General features: G+C 43.1%; 1 protein-coding gene across 8 annotated transcripts in view; it reads right to left on the reverse strand.

Annotated features, from left to right (window-relative positions):
* Positions 1-20165, reverse strand: part of CUX1 (cut like homeobox 1) — a 268416-nt gene that overhangs the window by 142797 nt on the left and 105454 nt on the right. For all 8 annotated transcript variants that reach the window (XM_050981835.1, XM_030232439.2, XM_030232441.2 and 5 more), the window contains exon 4: positions 7291-7369. In XM_050981835.1, coding sequence (XP_050837792.1) covers positions 7291-7369 — 79 coding nt within the window. The remainder of the gene's footprint in view (positions 1-7290; positions 7370-20165) is intronic.

Raw genomic sequence — 20165 nt, forward strand, 5'->3', positions numbered from 1 at the left:
GGCCTCTGGAAGCAGCAAAGGCAGACTGATGGGATCCCCCTGCGTGGGGACGGGGCAGTGGCAGCAGACCGGCGCCTTTCCTCCCCATTAATCACGGCACGAGTTGCCCAAAGCTTGCAGGGTTAAATGAAACAGCACGGGATGGTGTGCGGGCAGTGTGACCACAATCATACGGATCCCTCCCGGAGTGTGGTCCTTACGTCTTGTGGGCTATTATTTAAAAACATCCTTTATTTATCTCCCAGCTCGGGAATGGTTACTGCCACAAGATGCCCCAGATTGAAATGCATCACATCCTAGGGTCAAAAAAAAATCACGTATTGCAGAGTAAATGATCGACTCCTTCACGAACTGCACTGCAGTTCCCTCTATTTTCAAAGGAGTAACCAAAGTAAATCCTCAGAAAAGTTTTAAATATTAAACGTGGGGTTTGCATAATAGGTAGGGCAGTATTTGATGGCGCTTTGTCAGCTGAAAAAGAACCTAATGAGTTACAAGAGAAGCCACTGCAACTGAAAAGGCTCCAATTTGATTGTTAATGTTCTAGTAATGGCCCAGGACACTGGAATTTCTGCTCACACTTCGAGCTCAGTGCAAAGGACAGTTACAGAAAAACACTTGTACTCCAAGTTTCACTTCTTTGAGATTATAAGAGAGCCTTCTACCATGTTTGAAAGCATTTCTGCTATATTCATCCCTTCTTTCTCCTAAAAGCTTCTGAACAGACTTAGCAATAAACCCTCCGAAAGCTGGGGTTTATTCTAATTCCAGTTCACATTCCTGCAACCGGGAAAGTCCAATACTCCCCCTCCCCAGCATGCTCTGCCTTTTGCTCCAGTCCCGAGCCTTGGGGCTGCCCTAAATCTCTCCCTGCAGCAACATCTTCCGAAGGGCTGCGGTGACACCCTGCAGGTGAACACAGCCCCTTCCCGCAGGGATATCTGCTGGGATATCTCCTTCTACCCGACATTCTTCCTGCTCCTATTCACTGCATCCTTCTCCTTATCTGCACCTCCCCTCTTCCTTCCGTGCCTCCAGCCTACCAAGTAAAATAGGGCTTGACAACCACACAATAAATTTTTTAAAGTGAATGCTTTAGGGATATTTCTTTCTCTGAATATTTATTCCGGCTTTTACAAAGGAATTTATCCAATTATTAATTCAACGAGAAAAACTAGAGAAAAAAAAAATCATGTGATCAGACAAGCCCAACTCTAAGCCACGTATTCAGGTAACAGAAATATTTTCAGTTATTTTGACATGGGTTTCAAAACAGAAGGATAAAGTGAATGAGTTCTAAAGATGGGAACTGGCCAGGACTTTGAGAATAGCTGTGTAACACTAACAGTGCTGCCCTACCAGCGTGCACTCACCCTGCACACATCCCAAACTGCACCTTGTGCTGGGGCCCGCAATTCCAGCCCCACGGGGAAGGAGGCTGAAGTGATTATCAGCTACTTGCACATTCCTCAGCACTGCATTGCCAAGGCTGGAGCAGCATCCTGGGCCATTGGGGATATTCTGGAGAACCAAAGGGTGGCAGCTCTGCCCCTCTGAGAACTCTGCTCAAATCTCCCCTCTGCAGCTGGGACTTTAGGCTGTCCCTCTCACTCCCACTTGGGCATCCCTTACAGATTTGCAGAACAGTTGGGGGAGAATCACTAAATTTCAACAGTCCACAATTTTTTACGGTACAGACTTGGCTTCCAGATTTTCCTGTTTGTGCAACTCCTTCTTTTTACCTGTTCTAAACACGCAGGTGAAACATCAAGGATTTTGGCTTCAGATGGGATCCACTCAGCAGCTAAATCACTGCCTGCAGCCACAGGGGTTTATGGCTTTTCACTCTTTCAAGTATTAACTATACTCAATTTTCTGCCTAATTTTATCAGATTTTCAAGGGTGTTTAGAAAGACACCCGAGTGCTGCATTTGAGGGGTGTCTCTGCCATTTCTGTGTCTGTGAACAAGTTCATTTTGCTTCCTTTCCCCCTGAGAGTACTCACTGTAATATTGTTTTCCTTTCCCTCTAAGGCTGAGAAAAGGCACGTTATGAATATGCATTTCCCTTGTACAGTCTGGGGCAGCAAAACCATAAACTTGTTCATTTTATGGGTCTGTCCTTTGTTTTATTCTAACATATTTTATTTGGGAAAGAGGTGACAGTTTTGACATGTATTATTAACAAATGAGGAACTGCCTAAAATTTTTCACACTGCAATGATACCAAACATTTCTCAAAAATGGTCTGTGCTGTTCAGCCTCGATGTACCACAGACTCAGGGTTTACTATGACCTGATCTTTCTCTTTAGACAGTTTTGCCAACCAATTAACCATTATCTCAGACAAGAGTACTCTAAGGATTAACTTTTTCAAGTTCTTTTTTGTATTCCATTTTGGGATGTGCTTAAACAGTCCCTCAGAGTGAACCTCTTTTCCCTCACCTCTCTTAATTATCCCCTAAATTTACATTCACCCAGCTCTCCCTACAGGCAGAAAAGGCTGGGGGTACACAGGTTGAAATTTTAGCACATCATGAGTCATCTGGGTCTGTAAAAGTCTTTATTATACAGACATTCTTACCATTAACCTTTCTGCTTAACATTACACCTTCCCAAAAAATCCAAACATGTCACAGGATGTACATAAACACAACAACTTCATACACATTTATCACCTCCAACATAAGCAGCACATAATTTTTCTGGGGGAAAAAACCCCCAACGAAATCCAAAACCAAACCTGTTTTTCTCTTGTATCACCTTAAATTTCAGGACATTGATCAAATACACTTTAAATGAAATTTTTCTCACAGCAGTGCAAGTCTGAAGAGGGTTGTGAGTTATAAATAATCAAAATGCAAAGGCTGATAAATGGCTGATTATTTTGCAAGCACTGCAAATAATTTTCATTTCTGCCTTTAGAAGTATTTCCTTCGCACTTATTTAGTGCTTTACAGATCATTTATTCGAAAAGACCTTTGTGTTTTCCCAGGTAAAGCATTCCTTGGAAAAAGAACGCCCTACGCAGGGCAGTTGGAATTTGCAAGGCTGAGCTGGGGCTGTGTGTAGACTAAAATACAACATGTAGTGAGAGATGTGTGGAGAACTCCTCTGGAAGGAGCCTGCTCCTCCTTCAAACCCCTTTGTGAGACACAGCCCCTACGGCTGGGTGTGCAATTTATGATGGCAAGGAGCAAGGGAAAGATAAAATTTCCACTTCAGCCATCTTTCACTGTTATTGCTTTTGATTGTTTTGACAGGGCACATTAAAAAAAAAATCTTATTTTTACCTTCTCTGTTTTTTGTTATATTTCCCTTTGATAGCAGGTCCTCTGAGCTAAACCCACAGCACACACATTATATAGCACCCAATCTGATCACAGCACAGACCCAGGAAGAGTCTCCAATAAAACCACACACACATCCCTTTTTTATCCCCAGAGTCGTTTGGTATCCTGACCAAATTTCTCATTCCCATTAAGGAGAAACGAAACTCATTTCTGGCTCAGCCCTGGAAGGCAGCACAGCCCCTCCAAACCAAGAGCAAACAGTTTGCATTAACTTTCCTTCACTCTCAAATGTCCACATGCTGAAAAAACTCTGTTTTCCTGTTCTCCAGACTGAACCCAACTGGGTTTAATTGTGCCACATCCAGAGAGCAGATTTGTGTTTAAAGGCAGAATTGTTTCTTTGCCTGCACAGGAGCAATACTGAGACAAAATAGTGAGCAAATCCAGCGTGGCACTGGGCTGTAACTGCAGTGATCCATTGCAGAAAGAACACTCCATTAACCAATTTATCCAGACACTGACACCTGGCATTCACTTGCTCTCCGTGTTTGAACTTTTACTTGAAAATTACACCAAAGTTTTGTTTTAAAAAAATAAAGTAGTGAAAACAGTTCATTTTTGAAATAAAAATATTTAGTGTTTTTAATGCTTACTATTTTTCCTTCAAAGATTTAGGAGGAAAAAAAAAAAGGAATTTTGAATATACTGTTTCTGCAAGGCAACACTGCTCCTCCAAACACACAACAAGGCTCCAATTTCACTTTAAGTGCTTGCAAGATTAAGACCCCAAAAGCCAAGGGTGTTAACATAATACACTTATTTTATAAAACTGGAGACAAAGGAATCCTGAAGAGATGGAAGAAGGCTTCCTCAAAACATAGACCCAACCTCCCTTTACTTCAAAATAAATATATTCACATTATTTTTAAAGGTAAGTTGTGACAACCTTGTTGATTAGTGCAATTCATGTGGCAGGATTCACTTTTCCCTTGCTCTGTACTGCATACTGAAAATAAGGCAATTAAATGAGAAAATTAATTCCATTAATTAAAAATGTTCAGTCTCGAGCAAGACAGAATGATCTGAGCTGTAGAAATGTACATAAACCAAAATGTTTTCCTTGACATGTGCTTTCCTTTAAGAAGGATAAATTTTGCAGCACAAAGCAATGATAATGCTATTTTAACAGCACCATAAAGCTGGAGAGAGATATATAAAAGGTCTGTTTTATCTTTTAAAGAGAAACCCCCTGATGTACATAGGAAAATTTACAAGTAAAATACCACCCTTCCCACAAATTCCTTACTGGTGAGCCTGAGTGAAAACTCTGTTCAGGTCAGGAAAGAAAATGATTAAACTTTGCTGAATCCATAAAGCACTGTAGCTGGAGTTTCAATACAGATCATTTTATAGTAAAATTAAAATAGAAGCCCTTTTTAATTATATAAAGTGTGCACATTATTACTGAGGAGAGAAATACACGCTTTCCTCAAGAACCATAAAATTGGCTGCTGGGAATTAGACTTCAGCTGCAATTATTATATGGTCCTATAAAGGATATTGAAAGTCTGATAAAATTGCACCCTTGTCATGTAACAGCGATGCTTAATGCTAAATAACCACTCTGCAGCATTCCAGGCATAGCTTCCCCCAAACATCATCCTCCCTTCTCACACCAAAAAGAAAACACAGCAGCATTGGGGAGCTAAAAGTGTACCTAAATATTTGAAATACCAAATGAACAGGTCAAAAGATATGTAAAGCCACAGGGAGGCAAAGCAGCACATGTGATAAATGAATACTGATGGCTGTTTATAAAGGAGAGCTCTCCATGGATACCCACCCAACCCTCCATGGACACTGCCCAGCCCTCCATGGATACTGCCCAACCTAGCAGACTACACAGCATGACAAGGAAAAAAAAAGAGCAACACAATGAGGCAGAGTGACAAAGAGCAGTGCCATACATTCCTAATGGCTGCTCTCCTTCTCCTTGCAGCGTGTGTTGTAAACTGTGAGTATCTGTTATGTGCATGCAGCTACAGGAGACTCACTGGACTTCTCCTGGAGAACCTGGAATTTACTTCTACCACAGACCTCCAGGTAAGAGCATGGCCTAAAACATGGAGATATTTCTCATCCCACAGACTCCACTGCACTCCCAACTCAGCCAGGCTGAAGGTTTTATGTATATTAAGAATATCAAAGAAATATTTCTGTGACAGGTGACATAAGGCACGCGCAGGGGACGGCGGGGCAAGAGAGAGGCTGTGGGGTGTGGGAGCAGGGCTGTAAATTTTGCTCCTGCAAATGAAAGAAAAGAGAAAATTCTTTCTCCTACAAAGAAGTCCTGACAAAGTCCCTCACCATTTCATATAAATCCTGGTGGGTGGGATATAAATCCTACCTTCTCCTCAAGGCTTGGTCTGATCTGCTGCTCAGATCCCAGCACCTGTGATGTGCCAGGCTTCAGCAAGAAGCCTCTGCACAAGAGCACACCAAGGATCCCACACAGCTCTTGTTTGACACCACTTCTCAGTCCTGAAAAAAGCCAGACTGTTCCAACTCAAACCTACTCAGCTTCCTACCAAATTATGGCAGGAAGCTGCAGCGAGTGTTAGTGTGGAGATGCAGGGGCTGCAGTGCCTCTCCCCAGCGCTCATGCTGGACTCCCAGGCTGCAGATATGTTGGGAATGTTTCCATGCAGGGCTTTCTTTCCAAGGCAGAGCTCTGGGTGCCCATCCCAGGCCCACACTGCTCGTGCCAGGCAGACTGCCCGTGACGGTCGGGACCCTCTCCCAGTTATCCACTCCTCCCATGGCATGAGGTGGGCAAAGGGAGCTGTTCTGTGCTCTGCAGAAGGTTACTGAGAGTCTGAGCAGGAAATAAATGAAGGAAAACTCACAGACCACAGCTGACTAACCTAAAAACAACATTTCTGAGGCAGCTGAGGAAGATCGTGGTGAGTCCCTGCATCCCTACACCGGGCACTGCTCAACTATGAACGGGAAAGCATAAAAAAATACATTTGTTAGCTCATACTGAGCACCTGAAAACAATGACCTTTCAACCAGGTAATCATTAAACTAAAACATTAACAATTTAATTTTTATTTGAAGCATGCATGAAATGCACTCCTTAAATGGTAAAATCAGTAAAGTCCAGGGTACTATGAAGCCTTAAAAGTATTTAAAAGTATTAATTACGCCTCAAAACCCCTCTTGAGGTATTTTGAATGTTATATATATATAATGTTAATGTTTTATAAAACTATAAAATGACACACAGAGTCATGTGCCAACAGCTCAGTCAGGCCAAGATGTGGCAGTGGAGACATGGGCTCCTCACCCCCTCTCAGCTGTGGGTACAGCTGGAAAAAGAAAAATCTGTTCAGGCAGTTATTTATTTACCACTGGGGAAAACAAAAAAATCAACTCCCAAAATGTAAAAAGAAATGAACTGAAACCAAATGCCAAACAAAGAAAGTTCGTATGCCAAACAAAAGGGAAGTTGAAAACACATACAATAAAGGCCTTTGAATAAAATTTATGATCACACTTACACTGCAGAGAACTGAAATTTGGTAGTGATTTACTTTTCAGTAAGGCTTTTTCTTTTGTTTTTCTTGGAAGGCATGAAAAGTTTTCTCTATCCTTTCAAAGTACAAATATTGCTTTTTATTGGTGAAGCTTCGAGATGCCTTTTTTTTTTTTTTTGTTAAAATTGTCTGAACCCGCTAACAAACAAAATACTGAGGATCACAGAGTATCATAATAATATAAATTGATTAATAGAAACATTGTCATGTAGATGCAGTGAGAAGTCCTGAAATGTGCCACGGTTACAGTTCTCTCCATTAGAAACAATACAGCAGTCTGTCAGTTCCAGAACAAGGCCATTGCTCGTATTTACCTTATTAAAGGTAGGAAAAATGCCCAGTAGCACTCACACAAACATGAGCCATTAGTTTCTCAGAATAAGGGAATAATTAGCTTACCTGGAACATCAATTAATCTCTTATAAACATTCAAGAAGGCTGCCTCTGCTTCTTTGCTTCGTTTACCCAATGCATCAATCTAAAAGGGGAGATGAGAAAGGAAGCTTTAAGACTTGTTCCAACACAACTCTCACACTCAGAGCTATAAATATAAATTAATAATTCCATGTAAAACCAGTAAGTACATAAAAAGTGAGCCCAGGTCTCCTGTGTACAACTCCTATAGAAGCAGTCTTAAAAGACTGTTCCTGCTACATTTGTACTGAATATCAAGTCCATTTTCCAGCCCAATAACAAGCATCAATATTTTTGTGACCACTCCTGCCTGTTGTGATTCTTTACTTTAAATCTTTATAAAAAGCCTGGTGCTTGCCAGGCAGATTCTCTCCTCAACAAATGTTTTCCTTTACCACTTATTGAGATCCAGCACAGCAAACGGAACTGTGGCCACTTCAGATGTCCCACTCTGCCTTTATTGTGGTAAATAGATTTTTCTATTATTTCCAATAAGCCCGTGAGGAGATGGAAAAATGAACTTGTTGAGCACCCTGTGATACTTAACACTAAATAACTGTGAATCTTCTACATGCAAAGAAGTTTTCTAATACAGCTCAGGCACAGTCTGCACTCCTGAGCTCCGCAGACCAGCTTCTCCTTGTGTTCTGTAACACACACAACACTCATCTAAGAATTTATTTTTATCATTTTATTATTTTCCCCCTATGTCTGTGTTTTCATCTAAAACTCCATTGAACAAGGAAAGGCAGCTTAACACCTCCAAGAATAAAATACCTATTCCACAGCACCTTTTTTTTTTGTAAACATGTATTTTCCTATTGTAGCAGAAAGCAGAGGATTTTCTATGCTTCATATTGACAATAAACAACCAAACTGACTCAGGATCAGATCCAGTGAATTAATACTCCAAAGCAGAGGGACAGAAAGGGAAACAGGAAAGCCTGACACAGCTCTGTGGCAGCTTACCCAAATCAGGAAACCAAAGGCATGGAGATTATCGTTCCCATATTTTAATAAAAGGCAAGGAAGGATCTGAAGAACTGCGGATACAAAGGCCTGATATCAATTCTTCTGTGTATTTGAAAGGCAGGGAATATTATGGAACCATTTAAAGGTGCGGACGTCACCGCGGCCTAAAAAAAGGAAGGCCCTGTCTGAAAAACGTCCTTGAATTCTTTCTCTACATTATTGATTCATAGATAAGGCAGAAACAATGGCCAGAGTTTACTGTATCTGTATTTCAGGAAAGTATCTGATATTTTATTCTGCAGGAGGGGGATTTGCAGCACTGGGAAGCGTGTGACCAAAGCCAGGGCTCTGCCAGCGCTCGGGCTCGGGAAGCGCCGCGTGCCCGGGAGAGGAAGAGGAGGGGAGATAAAGCAGGAGGGTGCTGCAGGGTCAGCCCTGGTGCCACTTGTGTTTACTTTGTCCTGAAACGCCTCTGTGAGGAGAAGGGAAAGAAGGGAAGGGAGAGGGGGCAATCCTACAATGTGGATGATTAAATAATGCAGGCAGTGGGAGCGCAGCGCGGGACAGAGCGCGGCTGGTGCGGATCAGCCTCGCGGCTGGAAAGGGACTCGGGATCATCACGGGCAGGATTAAGGCCAGGAAACCAAAGGACAATCGTAGAAATCACACAGAAGCACAATGCACAAGGTATAAACCATAAAGGCTTGGAGAGGAGGGGTCAAGGAGGGAAATAAGGACACCGCCAGCCTTTGGCAGCAGCAGCGAGGAAATCTTGGGAGATACGGCGAGAGGCTGGGAAGAGACAAGTTCTGGCAACACAATACAAGGCTGTGTTTAAAGAAATAAACCAAATTCCTGTTCCACTTACATCCCCCCAGGATCTGCATTAATTTATGGAGACGGGTGGAGGTGGGGTGTAACTGACACCTGACCTATTTAGAGCTTATCAAAGGGTATTGGAAAAGTGATAAATGAGCATCAGATGTTGAAGTGATGGAGGATGTGGAGAGCAGATATAAATTCTCAAGAAGAGCTGGCCATGCTGCTCTCTCAGAGTTTATCAAGAAAGACCACAGAAAGGCACTGGAATCTCCCAGGGCATCTGACCTGCCACAGAGCAAGGGATTGATGGTTGTGAATAACCCACTTAATAATCTGAATTTGAGCAATCACAGATGGACCGATGCTCATTAGGGAAGGAGAACAGAAGCAATTCGGAGAGAACATTTTCACACTGAGGAGTAGCTGAAATGAGCCTGTGGAACGAAGTGCCAAAGGCAGGGAGGCCCTGGGATGTGTAAATCCACGCTGGGGAGTGTCAGGCACTGCTCAGGGATGGGGTGAGAAGGAAGGGGCAGCACCAGGGACACTTGTGCAGTTGAGCTGTTTCATGGGTGCACAGAGACTCTCTGAAGGCCAAAGCACACCATATGTTACACTTCTGGACTTCAATGTTCCCACATACAATTTTCTCTCACTGCTGCTAGGCAGAGAGCAGCCAAATTTAAATTACTATTATTAAATACAATTAGCATTACAGCACTGATTCTGTACTGTATTTTGAAAAATTCATTTGCCCCTTTTATGAAAAGCAAAGCACTTAAAATGATTCCATTTCTGGGAAATAACAGGATGGATTTGTTTTCCTATTACAGTTTTTCCACATTTTAATAAAGAGCATTTGTACTTTTATTCTCTCTAAGTATTATAGAAGGTATGGTTTATTTGCTCCTTACCAGTTATAGAGTGATGGAAATATAAACCAGATTTGAAACAACATCTTGCAAGGAGATCAGAGACTTTCCAAAGGAAGCAGTTTGTAAATCACAGGTATTTTACACCTTTTTTCGCCCTCAAATTCAAAACCAGAATTCCAAACAATCCCACTAGGCAGAAATATGGTTTTATGTTTTAGTTGTTAAAAAAAATAAATCAACCTGTCTGGTTTGAAGTTTTACTAAAAATGAGCACTGCAACTATTTTATATCTTAAAATAAAATTTAGAAAAAGCACTGTGACAACTTAAACTGGAATAAAAAAATAATTAGGCATGCCAACACCCAAGTGCATAAGGAAATAGGGAAATGTGGGAGGAAAAAGACATCAAAAATAGCAAAATATAAATGAAGTCCAGAGAGAGAGGAAACAGAGCACTGAAATGACATGGAAATATTTGGAAGTTCACTGAAAATGTTTCAAATCAAAGTAAAATCGTTTTAGGAGCCAACAAGGCTGAGCTGCAATTAGCTCACATTAAAACTGTTGAGCTACGTTATAAAACTCTTGCTGAACATTTTTATTTGACTCTAAAAACTTCAGGGACCCTGAAAGAAGTCAACTTATAATTACACTCGCGTTGTCTTGACACGAGCTTAGCTCCAAATCTTAATTTATCTAAACCAGGCCCCATTATGTCTTCTCTGAGCAGAGAGAAACAACAGTGACCTCTGTATTCCCCACCACCCCCATAAACATATGTTCACTTTTAAGTTTTGGCATCCTATTTGTCTTGATAATACCACTGGCGCTGCAGTGAGATAACAGAACTGAGATACCAGGAATCCTCCCTGCTCAGCACAGCCTTCATCTCCCTCTTCATCCCTAAAACATCACCAGAGCTACGTGGAGCAGCTGCAGCCAGACTGAGCTGAGACCAGTCCTCCCTTTTTCCACCTTGTTCTTCCAGGTCAAGAGCTCTCCTGAGTTGATGCTCAGGGTACCAAGGTCACCCTGGAGATGGAGTGTCTCCCCTTCTCCTCCAGAATCGTCTCCTTCCAACCTGCCAGGAAGATCTCTGTGGTCTGACCCCACTCTCCCTTTGCTGTCTGACACTTGCTCCCCCAAACACATGGACAGCCTAGTTCAGGAGTACTTGGTCCCAGTCTCACACCCACTGCCCCTGGCTGAAATCAGAATATCATCAATGAACTGCACAGATTTATCTCCACATTGACAAAAGCAGCACAGATCTGGTACCAGGCCAGGGAAGGTGCTGAATGCAGGTTCATCTGAATGTTATCTTTCAGCTATGTCCAGCCAAGTTCAGAAGGACAGAAGCAAAGCCTGTGGCTTTAGTTTGGGATCTGTCAGTTTTGATGCAGGAGGAGATTTCAGCATCAATTCAAGTCTGATATTTAGTGCCCCACAATCTCCTGAGCAGGGGTCTGCAGGGCTGGGATGCTCTGGGCTCTGTGAACGTGGTACCACCTCATGGGCTGCAGTCAGACTGAAGGATGCACATCTCTGCTCCTGAATTTAAAGATGGAACAGGATGATGAAGCTCTCTGCAAGGAAGCTGGACTGGAAGCCAGATGCCAGCACATCCTGCACTGACACTTGAATCCTCTGAACTGAGAGGTATCAGCACTTTTAACACATCTCTGAGCACGAGACTGGCACATGTGCTGCTCCTCTTGGATCCACTTGGATCACTCAGCACAGCAGGAAGGTTGGGATGCTGCTCTCAGCACCCCAAAGACAGCTCCTCTGGGAGGGCTCCCAGTGCTGTGTCTGTCTGGCATTGCCAAAGCACTGGTGATTTACTCTCAGTGCCACACACACAAGTGTTCACACAACTGTGCTAAAGATGAACTTTGCAGTCCCAGCTCTTCCACTTACCCTCACAGTTCTCCACTTTAGTTCCCACTCTTGTTAACCACCTTAACATGGTACACACAATCTGGAACTAATTTATCAAGTAAAAATAAATTATTTAAAAGGGAAGTTATTTTTCTGCTCTGATTTTTAATAAATGGATGCCTTAAGGAGACACCCATCCCTTTTCCCTTACACGTCCTTCTGTCGTATTGTTTTGCATCACGAAGTTTTTCCATTTGTCTTCAATTACTACAAATTACCAAAACACCATTAAAAACTGGAAGAACCATATGAAACAGAGAGAAAAGCACGAGAACAACTCATTAGAGCACCACTCTTTTAAGGCATGCTGTATTCTTGAATAACTGCCTTGGAATCAAATGGTGGCTATAGCAGGAATATTAATGCATCAGTCTTGCTTTGAAGCCTTTAAATACAGTTGGCTTGATTTCTCTTTCTTAATACCAAGAGATACCTACATTAATAAATTAGTTAATAGAAATAACATTGTCATTTACAAATTAATGAAAACTTATTCATCATACCTATTAATTTATTTTGCCACTGACAAAAGAAAAAGTAAAAAATTTTTATTTTTAGCTTTGTTGCAATTAAAACAGTTCTGAAGCAAAATGATAAAGAAATTATTTCTGTGCAGTTGCTTAAGGCATATGGCATGGATTTTAGCTGGGCTATAAATTCTTTAACAGAATTAAGGACTTCACAGTGGATCCAACACCAATCTGTTTAACAAAGCTGCTTGGGTTGGGACAGAGGTACCAGGAAAGAGCCTGGGAAGGGCACGCCTGCCTCACCAACTTGTTGGTTTAACCTCAAGTTAAGCAGAGAGCTTTAGGAAGGACTCAAACACCTCAACGTTTCAATTCTGCTCCCTCCACTGTGAAACAGCTGCAACCTTGAACCCTTAAAACCTCCTCTTCCTTTCATGCCCAGATAAATCCTGATTTTCCCAGACAAACAACGCTGCCATCCCCTGAGGAATGTTCTCACAGGACAGCTTCTTGCTGCTTTTCCAATCTTTGATCTTCCTTCCCAGTAAAACAGCCCAGCCCAACATGTGCCTGCAGATATTGACAGCAGAGCCACAGCTCTGATTAAATCCTGTCTGCCACCCTGCCTTTGGATCAGCAGCTGGGCTGTCCCTGCTGGACCTCTCCTGGAGCCCTGGATAACCCACCTGCCTCCCTGCTCACCTCCCTCTGCATTTCAGAGGGTTTCCCAGCTGCTGCTCTCACCCAGCTCCCAACCCATCCATGGGGCAGGCAGGGAGCAGCCCTGCTCCCTCCTCCTCCTCCTGCTGGAGTGTGATTCAGCTCAGTGGCTCGGTGAAAAACTAAGGAAGGAGAGGAAGAATTTATTTTCTATTGTGCTGGTAAACTGAACTGACTCATGCTGTGCATTTGCTGGGCTCAGCACGAGGGAGGAGGTGGGGACCCAGAGCTGGGGCAAGGACACCCCATGGCATGGCTCCCTCATCTCTGCACAGATCAGCAGGAACAGCACAAAGCCAGTGACAAGAATGGATGGCACAAGGGGGCTCAGAGTGCCAAATGTTACCCAAAATCTCTTTTATCAATCAATCTTTACAGTAGGAAAGTGGATTAACTTTGTTCATGTCTATATTAGTTCATTTTGTACACTCTGATGTAATGACACTTTACAGTTTTCCTGGAGGCTTTGGTGTTTTTCATGCTCAAGTAAAACAAATCAAAGGACAGCCTGGTCCTGGAAATAAGGACTTTGCTCGTGGAAGGATAAAGGATACTCCTGAACACCAAGCTTCAGCCAACATCCCAGCCCCTCTGACACTTTATTCAAACCCTCACAGTGTTTCCTGGGGTCACAAACCAGTAACTCCAGCAACCAGGGATGCCTGGATCCTATTTCAGTGGAAATAGGGTTGATTTGCCATGTTTTACTCCAATTAGTAAGTGTGGATTAGTCAAATTGTGTTGTACCTGAATTGTAAGGGGTGTAGTAACCTTGTGTGAAACCAGATATGGGGTGTCCCAATTTGGCTGCACAATGAATAATGATTTACTTTTGTAATTCTACATTTTGCATCCCAGCCTCTTTCCTCAACTCAGCACAGGCCAGTCATGAATTTTCTTAATGCCAAAAAGGTAAACCCAAGAGGTGACCTCTGAACAGGGGACACATCCTTCCCCCAGAACTGAAGGAAGATCTTTCTAGTGAATAAATCAGCCAATCATTTGTTCTGTCCCCAAAGAGGGAAGTGTCAGAGCTTGCCAGTTCTGATCCTCGAGGCTCTGTGAGATCACAAGGATGGAGAACAACTCTGGCCACGCTAGCCCAGCCATGTTTGGGAAATGGAGCAGGGAGGAAGGGGAGGAAGCCAGGACAGAGCCTGGGCTACCCCACATCAGCCCCAGCTTCCCACAGCAGGAGCCACCTGTGAGTGGTGCCCTCACCTGCACCTCTCCTCCAGGCTCTGAGCAGTGACCTGGCACCCACAATCACTCCTCTCCCTCATGGATAATCCAAACTTCTCTTTAGGTATTTTTAAAAAAATTAGGTCAGAGGAATCTGTGCAAGAAGGAGCTCATTAAATACCAAGATGTGCAATAAATACCAAGATGCACCTTTTTCCTGGTGTTTTGTACTGAAATCACCCTTCTCTTTTCTGACAAAGCAAGACCAGCTTGTATAGAGCCTCACAGTAATAAAATAGCAATAAAAATCTGTAATAAACAGAGGTAATTCTGTAATAAATACAGAGATAATTCTGTATTTGGAGAAACAGGGACTCAGCAGAATACCTCACCCAGCCCAGCCCTCCCATCCCCATTCCTTCCAGCACACTTCAAGCTCTCTTTTTTTTTTCTCCTGAGGATGAGAAGACACTCCTGACCCTGTGAGCTGCACCAGGGCTGCCTGTCGGAATCCTGAATAAACTGAATTTCCCAGCACTGTTCCCGTTGCCCCCGAGCGCGTGGCAGCGGCACAGACAGCCCACCAGCTGCCAACAGGAATTTCAGCACTTTGTCAATTATGTAAAAATAAGAGGATTTGGGCTGATCCTCCCCAAAGTTACCCTGGTAGTCTCTGCTGTCTTGGTACAACTCGCCTGCAAGTTGGAGAGGAACCTGCAAGAGCTTTGGGGAAGGTGCCCAGTGCCTGTCACTGCCTCTGGTGGGGTGTGTAAGGTTTGGGCCCAGGAAGGAAAAGGGGATTATTGATATAATATTGATAGAGATAGAGATATAAAGGAAAAGGATATTATTGATAGAATTTGAGAGGCTCTGTATTTGAGAGTTTCTGCAATTCTGTCCCTCCCCTGCAGGTCAGTGTTTCCTCTTGAGGATGGTTTTGGCCCTGCAGCAGCCACCCCATGTGCTCAGCAGGGAGAGCTCATCTGCCTGTGAGATGCTGGAGTATATTTAAATCACCTTCCTCAGGAAAGATGTTGTTTAAACTGCAATCAAGCCAGCCAAAAATAAATAAATAATCATTTACACACTTCTGTAAACAAAGAAATGAAAGCACTGTGGAGCTGCGTTACCCCAAGAGCAGGTCACGACCTCTTCCTGCTTTGGGGAACTGAACTGAGATGAAAAGTGGACTTTAAAAGAGAATTAACTGCCAAAACCATTCACTTTTGGTAAATAGAGGGTTTTGATGATACTTCCATTGGAGAGCAGGGAGGCTCTGGGCCCAAACACGAGCCCTGGATTTTGATGTATGCTGTTGACTTCCCCAACACAGAGCAATTTGTAATAGCTTTGCCACGCTGTTGTTTTCAAAGCTCCTGCTACATCACAAGCATTTATTTCTGACCACAAAATTACATTTATTCAACAGAAAGCAGCTCAGGGTCTTTAAGAGGTTAACTTCTGGAGTGCTTGGCTGCTCTCCAGCCTCCCTAGGAGCATCAGTGCTAACGCAAGGCACACAACAGCACCCAGGCTGGCCGTGATTAATAGAGTGCTGAACACGCTGCTTTCCACATACACACACTTTTCATTCCCTTGCTTCCATAGATCATGGACTTATCCTCAAAATATCTGACTGAAATTGAATTTGGCTTCTCTCTCAACCGTTCATTTCCTATGTTATGCAAGGTTATATCCTTTTCTGCATGAGCAGAACCAAACCAGCTGCAGCTTTTGAGAAGAAAATGTGTTTTCAATTATGAAGTTGGCCTGAATATTGAACCACAGTTCTACTGCTGCTCTAATTGAGCCATCATGGAGTGAATGTACAGGAAAGAAATTGTATTAATTAGGTTTGGAAGTTTAACATAAGGAAATTAAAGGGGGTAAAATAGAAAAAATATGAGTATCAGCTCAGGAACAATCCCTCAAAATGCAGAAGGAAAGTAGGTCTGAAGTGGTTTAGGCACACACATTATTAGAGTACTCCTTCAAAGACATGATTAGTAGTTCCAGCACATCAAACTGATTTTCAGCTTCTGTTGTCTGCATATGGAGAATTATTAAATTACTGACTGACCAAATTAATAGCTTAAAGAGCAATTCAGCTGAGTGGGGAGCCAGAGTGGTCTCATCAGAATGGCAATACCCTTAAAAGTACTTGCTCTGGGAGAAGAATATGAGAAATGGCTTTCACAGACATCAGGTCCAGCACGTTGTTTTGGAGTCTGTGCCTTAGAGGGTTCTCCAAATGAGGGATTACTGCATTACTGTTGGACAGTGCTCTTATGCCACATGAAAAGAATGCTAATGACCTCAGGAAATCCTTTCCCAGCCTTAAAATATCTGTCTGATGACTTCACAAATACAGATTCCAACATGAGACTTCCATACCACAACTTCAGCTCTGTAAATTCACACAGCCCAAGAACATCCCTTCTTTTTGCTGCCTTTTTTTTTCAGATTTTATGTACAAATATCCATCCACTGATGCACCCATGGTAAAACACAGTGACCTACCCAAAACACAGCTTATTCAGACATCTGATGGCAGGGATGCCTTGCTAATTATATATAATAATCATGTCATGATTGCATGGTGAAGCTCTTTAACCTTTCCTGATTCTGTCCTGTATTTAGCCCAGCACAGGGAGAGCAAACCTTTAATAAGTTGCATCCTCAAGTTAATGGCAAGGAAAAGGAAAAGCAAGACAGAGATTTAAGATCAAAATGACAGGAATTTTACACTTCTGAAATGAATGACTTTTAACTGTCTTGCTCACAATAGCATATTTACACCAGCCAGACCTTAAATCTTCCAGGGAAGGCAGAAAAGTTACCCACAGATTTCAAAAGAACAGTACCATCAGCTCTGAAGCAGACACAACATTCTGTTAAATTAGAAAACTGCCTTCAAACTTCCATTAAGATCCTAAATAAGGAAAAAGTGCTATAATAAAACTATTCTCCAGTGATGAATTAATAGGGGCACAAGCTGAACCAGGAATACATTTGAAAATTTGTAGTATGCTAAATTCCATTTCATAGTGCTTTTACTGTAACTCTTATAATAAAAAATCCAGTTACTTAACACACTGAGATCTATACAAAAAAAAGTTATTTCCAAGTACTAATGGAAGCTGCATATTTGATAACTGGAACAGTTGTTATCTGAATGGATGAGATAAATAACCAAGGAACACAGAGTGTTCTGCTTTGTCCAGTATTTATAAATTCAAATGATAGAAAGGGAAAATACTGGGGGGAAGTATCAACATTCCATGCTCAAACTGGAGAGAAAAATTGGCTAAAGTGACCTGTGGGTTTGTTTAAAAAAGCCAAGTGGCCCCAGGTTTACCAGCAGCTCCCATAAATCGTGTTTGGGAGGGGACATAAATACCTGAGCTTAACTTCCCCTCTCTCCAAGTCACGTCAGGCTCACCCAGGCACAGTTCAAGGACAGTTTAAGTCAACCTGAGCTGACACATTTGTGCTGCTCCTGCCCCTGGCTTTGCTCTCCTGGCCTCTCCCCTGCACTGAGCTGCTGCTCTGAACTCACCTGGTGGGAAACTAAGCCAGCAAAAAGAGGGGAAAAAACCCAATTTAGTGCTGAATGTGGGCTCACAGCAGAAGTGCTGAGGAAAGGCAGGGCTGGGGAGCAGGAACACAGCAATATCCATGTAAAGCTGCTTAAACACCTGGGCTTGCCAGGGAGCTGCCTCCATCCATCCCTGACCTGCTGGCCCTCCCCAGAGCCCTGTGGGCAGCTCAGCCCACATGGGATTGGCAAAAGCCCATTTCCTTTCTGATGTGGAGTCCAGTTTATTATTCCATGCCAAAAGCACCTAATTCTGTCTAAGGGCAGAGTTTGGGCAAAGGATGAGGCAGCAGCAGGGGGTGGAGACAGGAGTCAGAGTCAGAAATGTGGTGCAGACTCTCCCACAGGGAAATGGAGAATTTGCACCAGGCAAGAACCTTTATCCTCAGTCCTGGGTGAGCAGCTGGTGGTGCCCCAGAGTTCCACATTCCCACCCACCATGCCTATGGTGCTGCTCCTACAGCATTCCCTACTCCAGCTCCAGGACACTCATTCTCCAGCAGGAGGGACCCTAAAAAAAAAACAAACCCAAAATCATAGAAACACAGCAAGGTTTGGGTTTGGGTTGGAAGGGACCTTAAAGCCCACCCTGTTCCAGCTCCTTTGCCATGTGCACCTCCCACCAGAGCAGGTTACTCAGAGCCCCATCCAGCCTGGCCTTGGACACTTCCAGGGACAAATCTGGGGCTGAGAACTGATGTCTGTGTAGTAAAATAGGGGAACCTCTTGCCCTATTCCTCCTCCAGGCTCACATCCCATCCCAAAGGGACCAAAGGGTCCCTCTGCCAGCTCTTCCCAGCCCATTAAATATCACCTGACAGGTAATAAATTATTGCCAGGCAATCCCAGGGGGCTGCTGAGGTCAGTGTCTGTTCCCAGCAGTGTTGCTCCCTCAGCCTCTCTAGGGACTGGAATTGAGGCATCTCCTGTGGATTTGAAATGGAGAGAAGCTTATTTGCTCACCAGAACTTGTTTTTGAGATACCCAGAGCAGTTATCTCCTGATGTTTTAGAAAGTCAGCCTTAACAACAGCCAGAAACCAGATCTATATCCTGAACAATCAAATATAACTCAACAGAACAGGCTCATATCCTTGGTATTTTGATTTGTCTCCAAAACAAGATACAGTAATTACATCTATAATCAAATACCATAATTCACAGTTTAATGTGGTGCATTTATGTAGTCAATCATGATTAGTTCAGGTTTTTTAGGTTTCTGAAACCCTGTCTCGATTGGGGAGCCTGGAATCACCAGCTCAGAGATTCAGCAGCACAATCTTTTAATGTATTTGTGCTTCATTTACGTAACAGGGGATTACAACAACAAATTTTACTCTGGTGAGGTTGAATTTATACCAAAATAAACTTCACTTTTTATATCAGAGAAGCAAAACCAAGGGAGAGGAGTGTGTGTGAGCCATGCCAAGGTAACAGGGAGCTGTCTCCACTAGGGAAGGTCTAATGGAAGAATCTCCTTCACCATAGCCAAATTTAAATTTACGCTTTTTACTTGATCCTCAGACATTCCCTTCATTAAAGAACAGTGCTGAAAGCACACATGCACTTTTCAGTCAGTGCATTGCAAGCTTGAAACTGAAGTGGAAAGGTTCTGAGAGCACTGCAATGCACTCAGAGCAATTCTAAAGTGTAAATTTCCATTGGCAAAGGGACGCAGGCAAGTCATTCTTTGTTCTCACAAATGTCTGCTGGATACATCAAGGACAAAGTCATCCTGTTTATTTATTTATTTCTAGCAATACTTGGGAAATCAGGTTGTAAAACACAAAGTGCCACACTGCTTTTAAATGAGGGATTATTGCCTGGTTGGGACACAGATTTAGCAGGATGTGGAGGTGATCAGGACTGCAAGCCTCACTAAGGGGAGTTGAGCATTTAAATCCCTGTCCTACAAACGTGCTCCTGAACTTCCCTGTGCTGGTGGAACTGCCACAATCTAGAGTCAGTGAACAGCTCATGGGCTGAGGAAGTGCTGGAACACAATTCTGGAGGGGCAGAGCTGTGCAATGTGCATCAGTGGGAGCTCAAGCCTCCATCCAGCAGCCCAGGCAGGCATGGAGCTTTACAAGGACAAATGTCACTTCCAGCCTCCCTCCCTGATGCTTTCTGAACAGCAGAACCACGGCTCCCATCTGGCCACAGCAAAAATGGAAAACTCTGACTGGCCCAGCTGCCTTTGCCTCTGGAAACCCTTCAGAAAAACAACAGTTGGCTTTTAAACTCCTGAGCACTCTGCTGCTGTGCTCTGGGGGAGAGCTG

Source organism: Serinus canaria, chromosome 19 (genome assembly GCF_022539315.1).
Source record: "Serinus canaria isolate serCan28SL12 chromosome 19, serCan2020, whole genome shotgun sequence".
NCBI lineage: Eukaryota > Metazoa > Chordata > Aves > Passeriformes > Fringillidae > Serinus > Serinus canaria.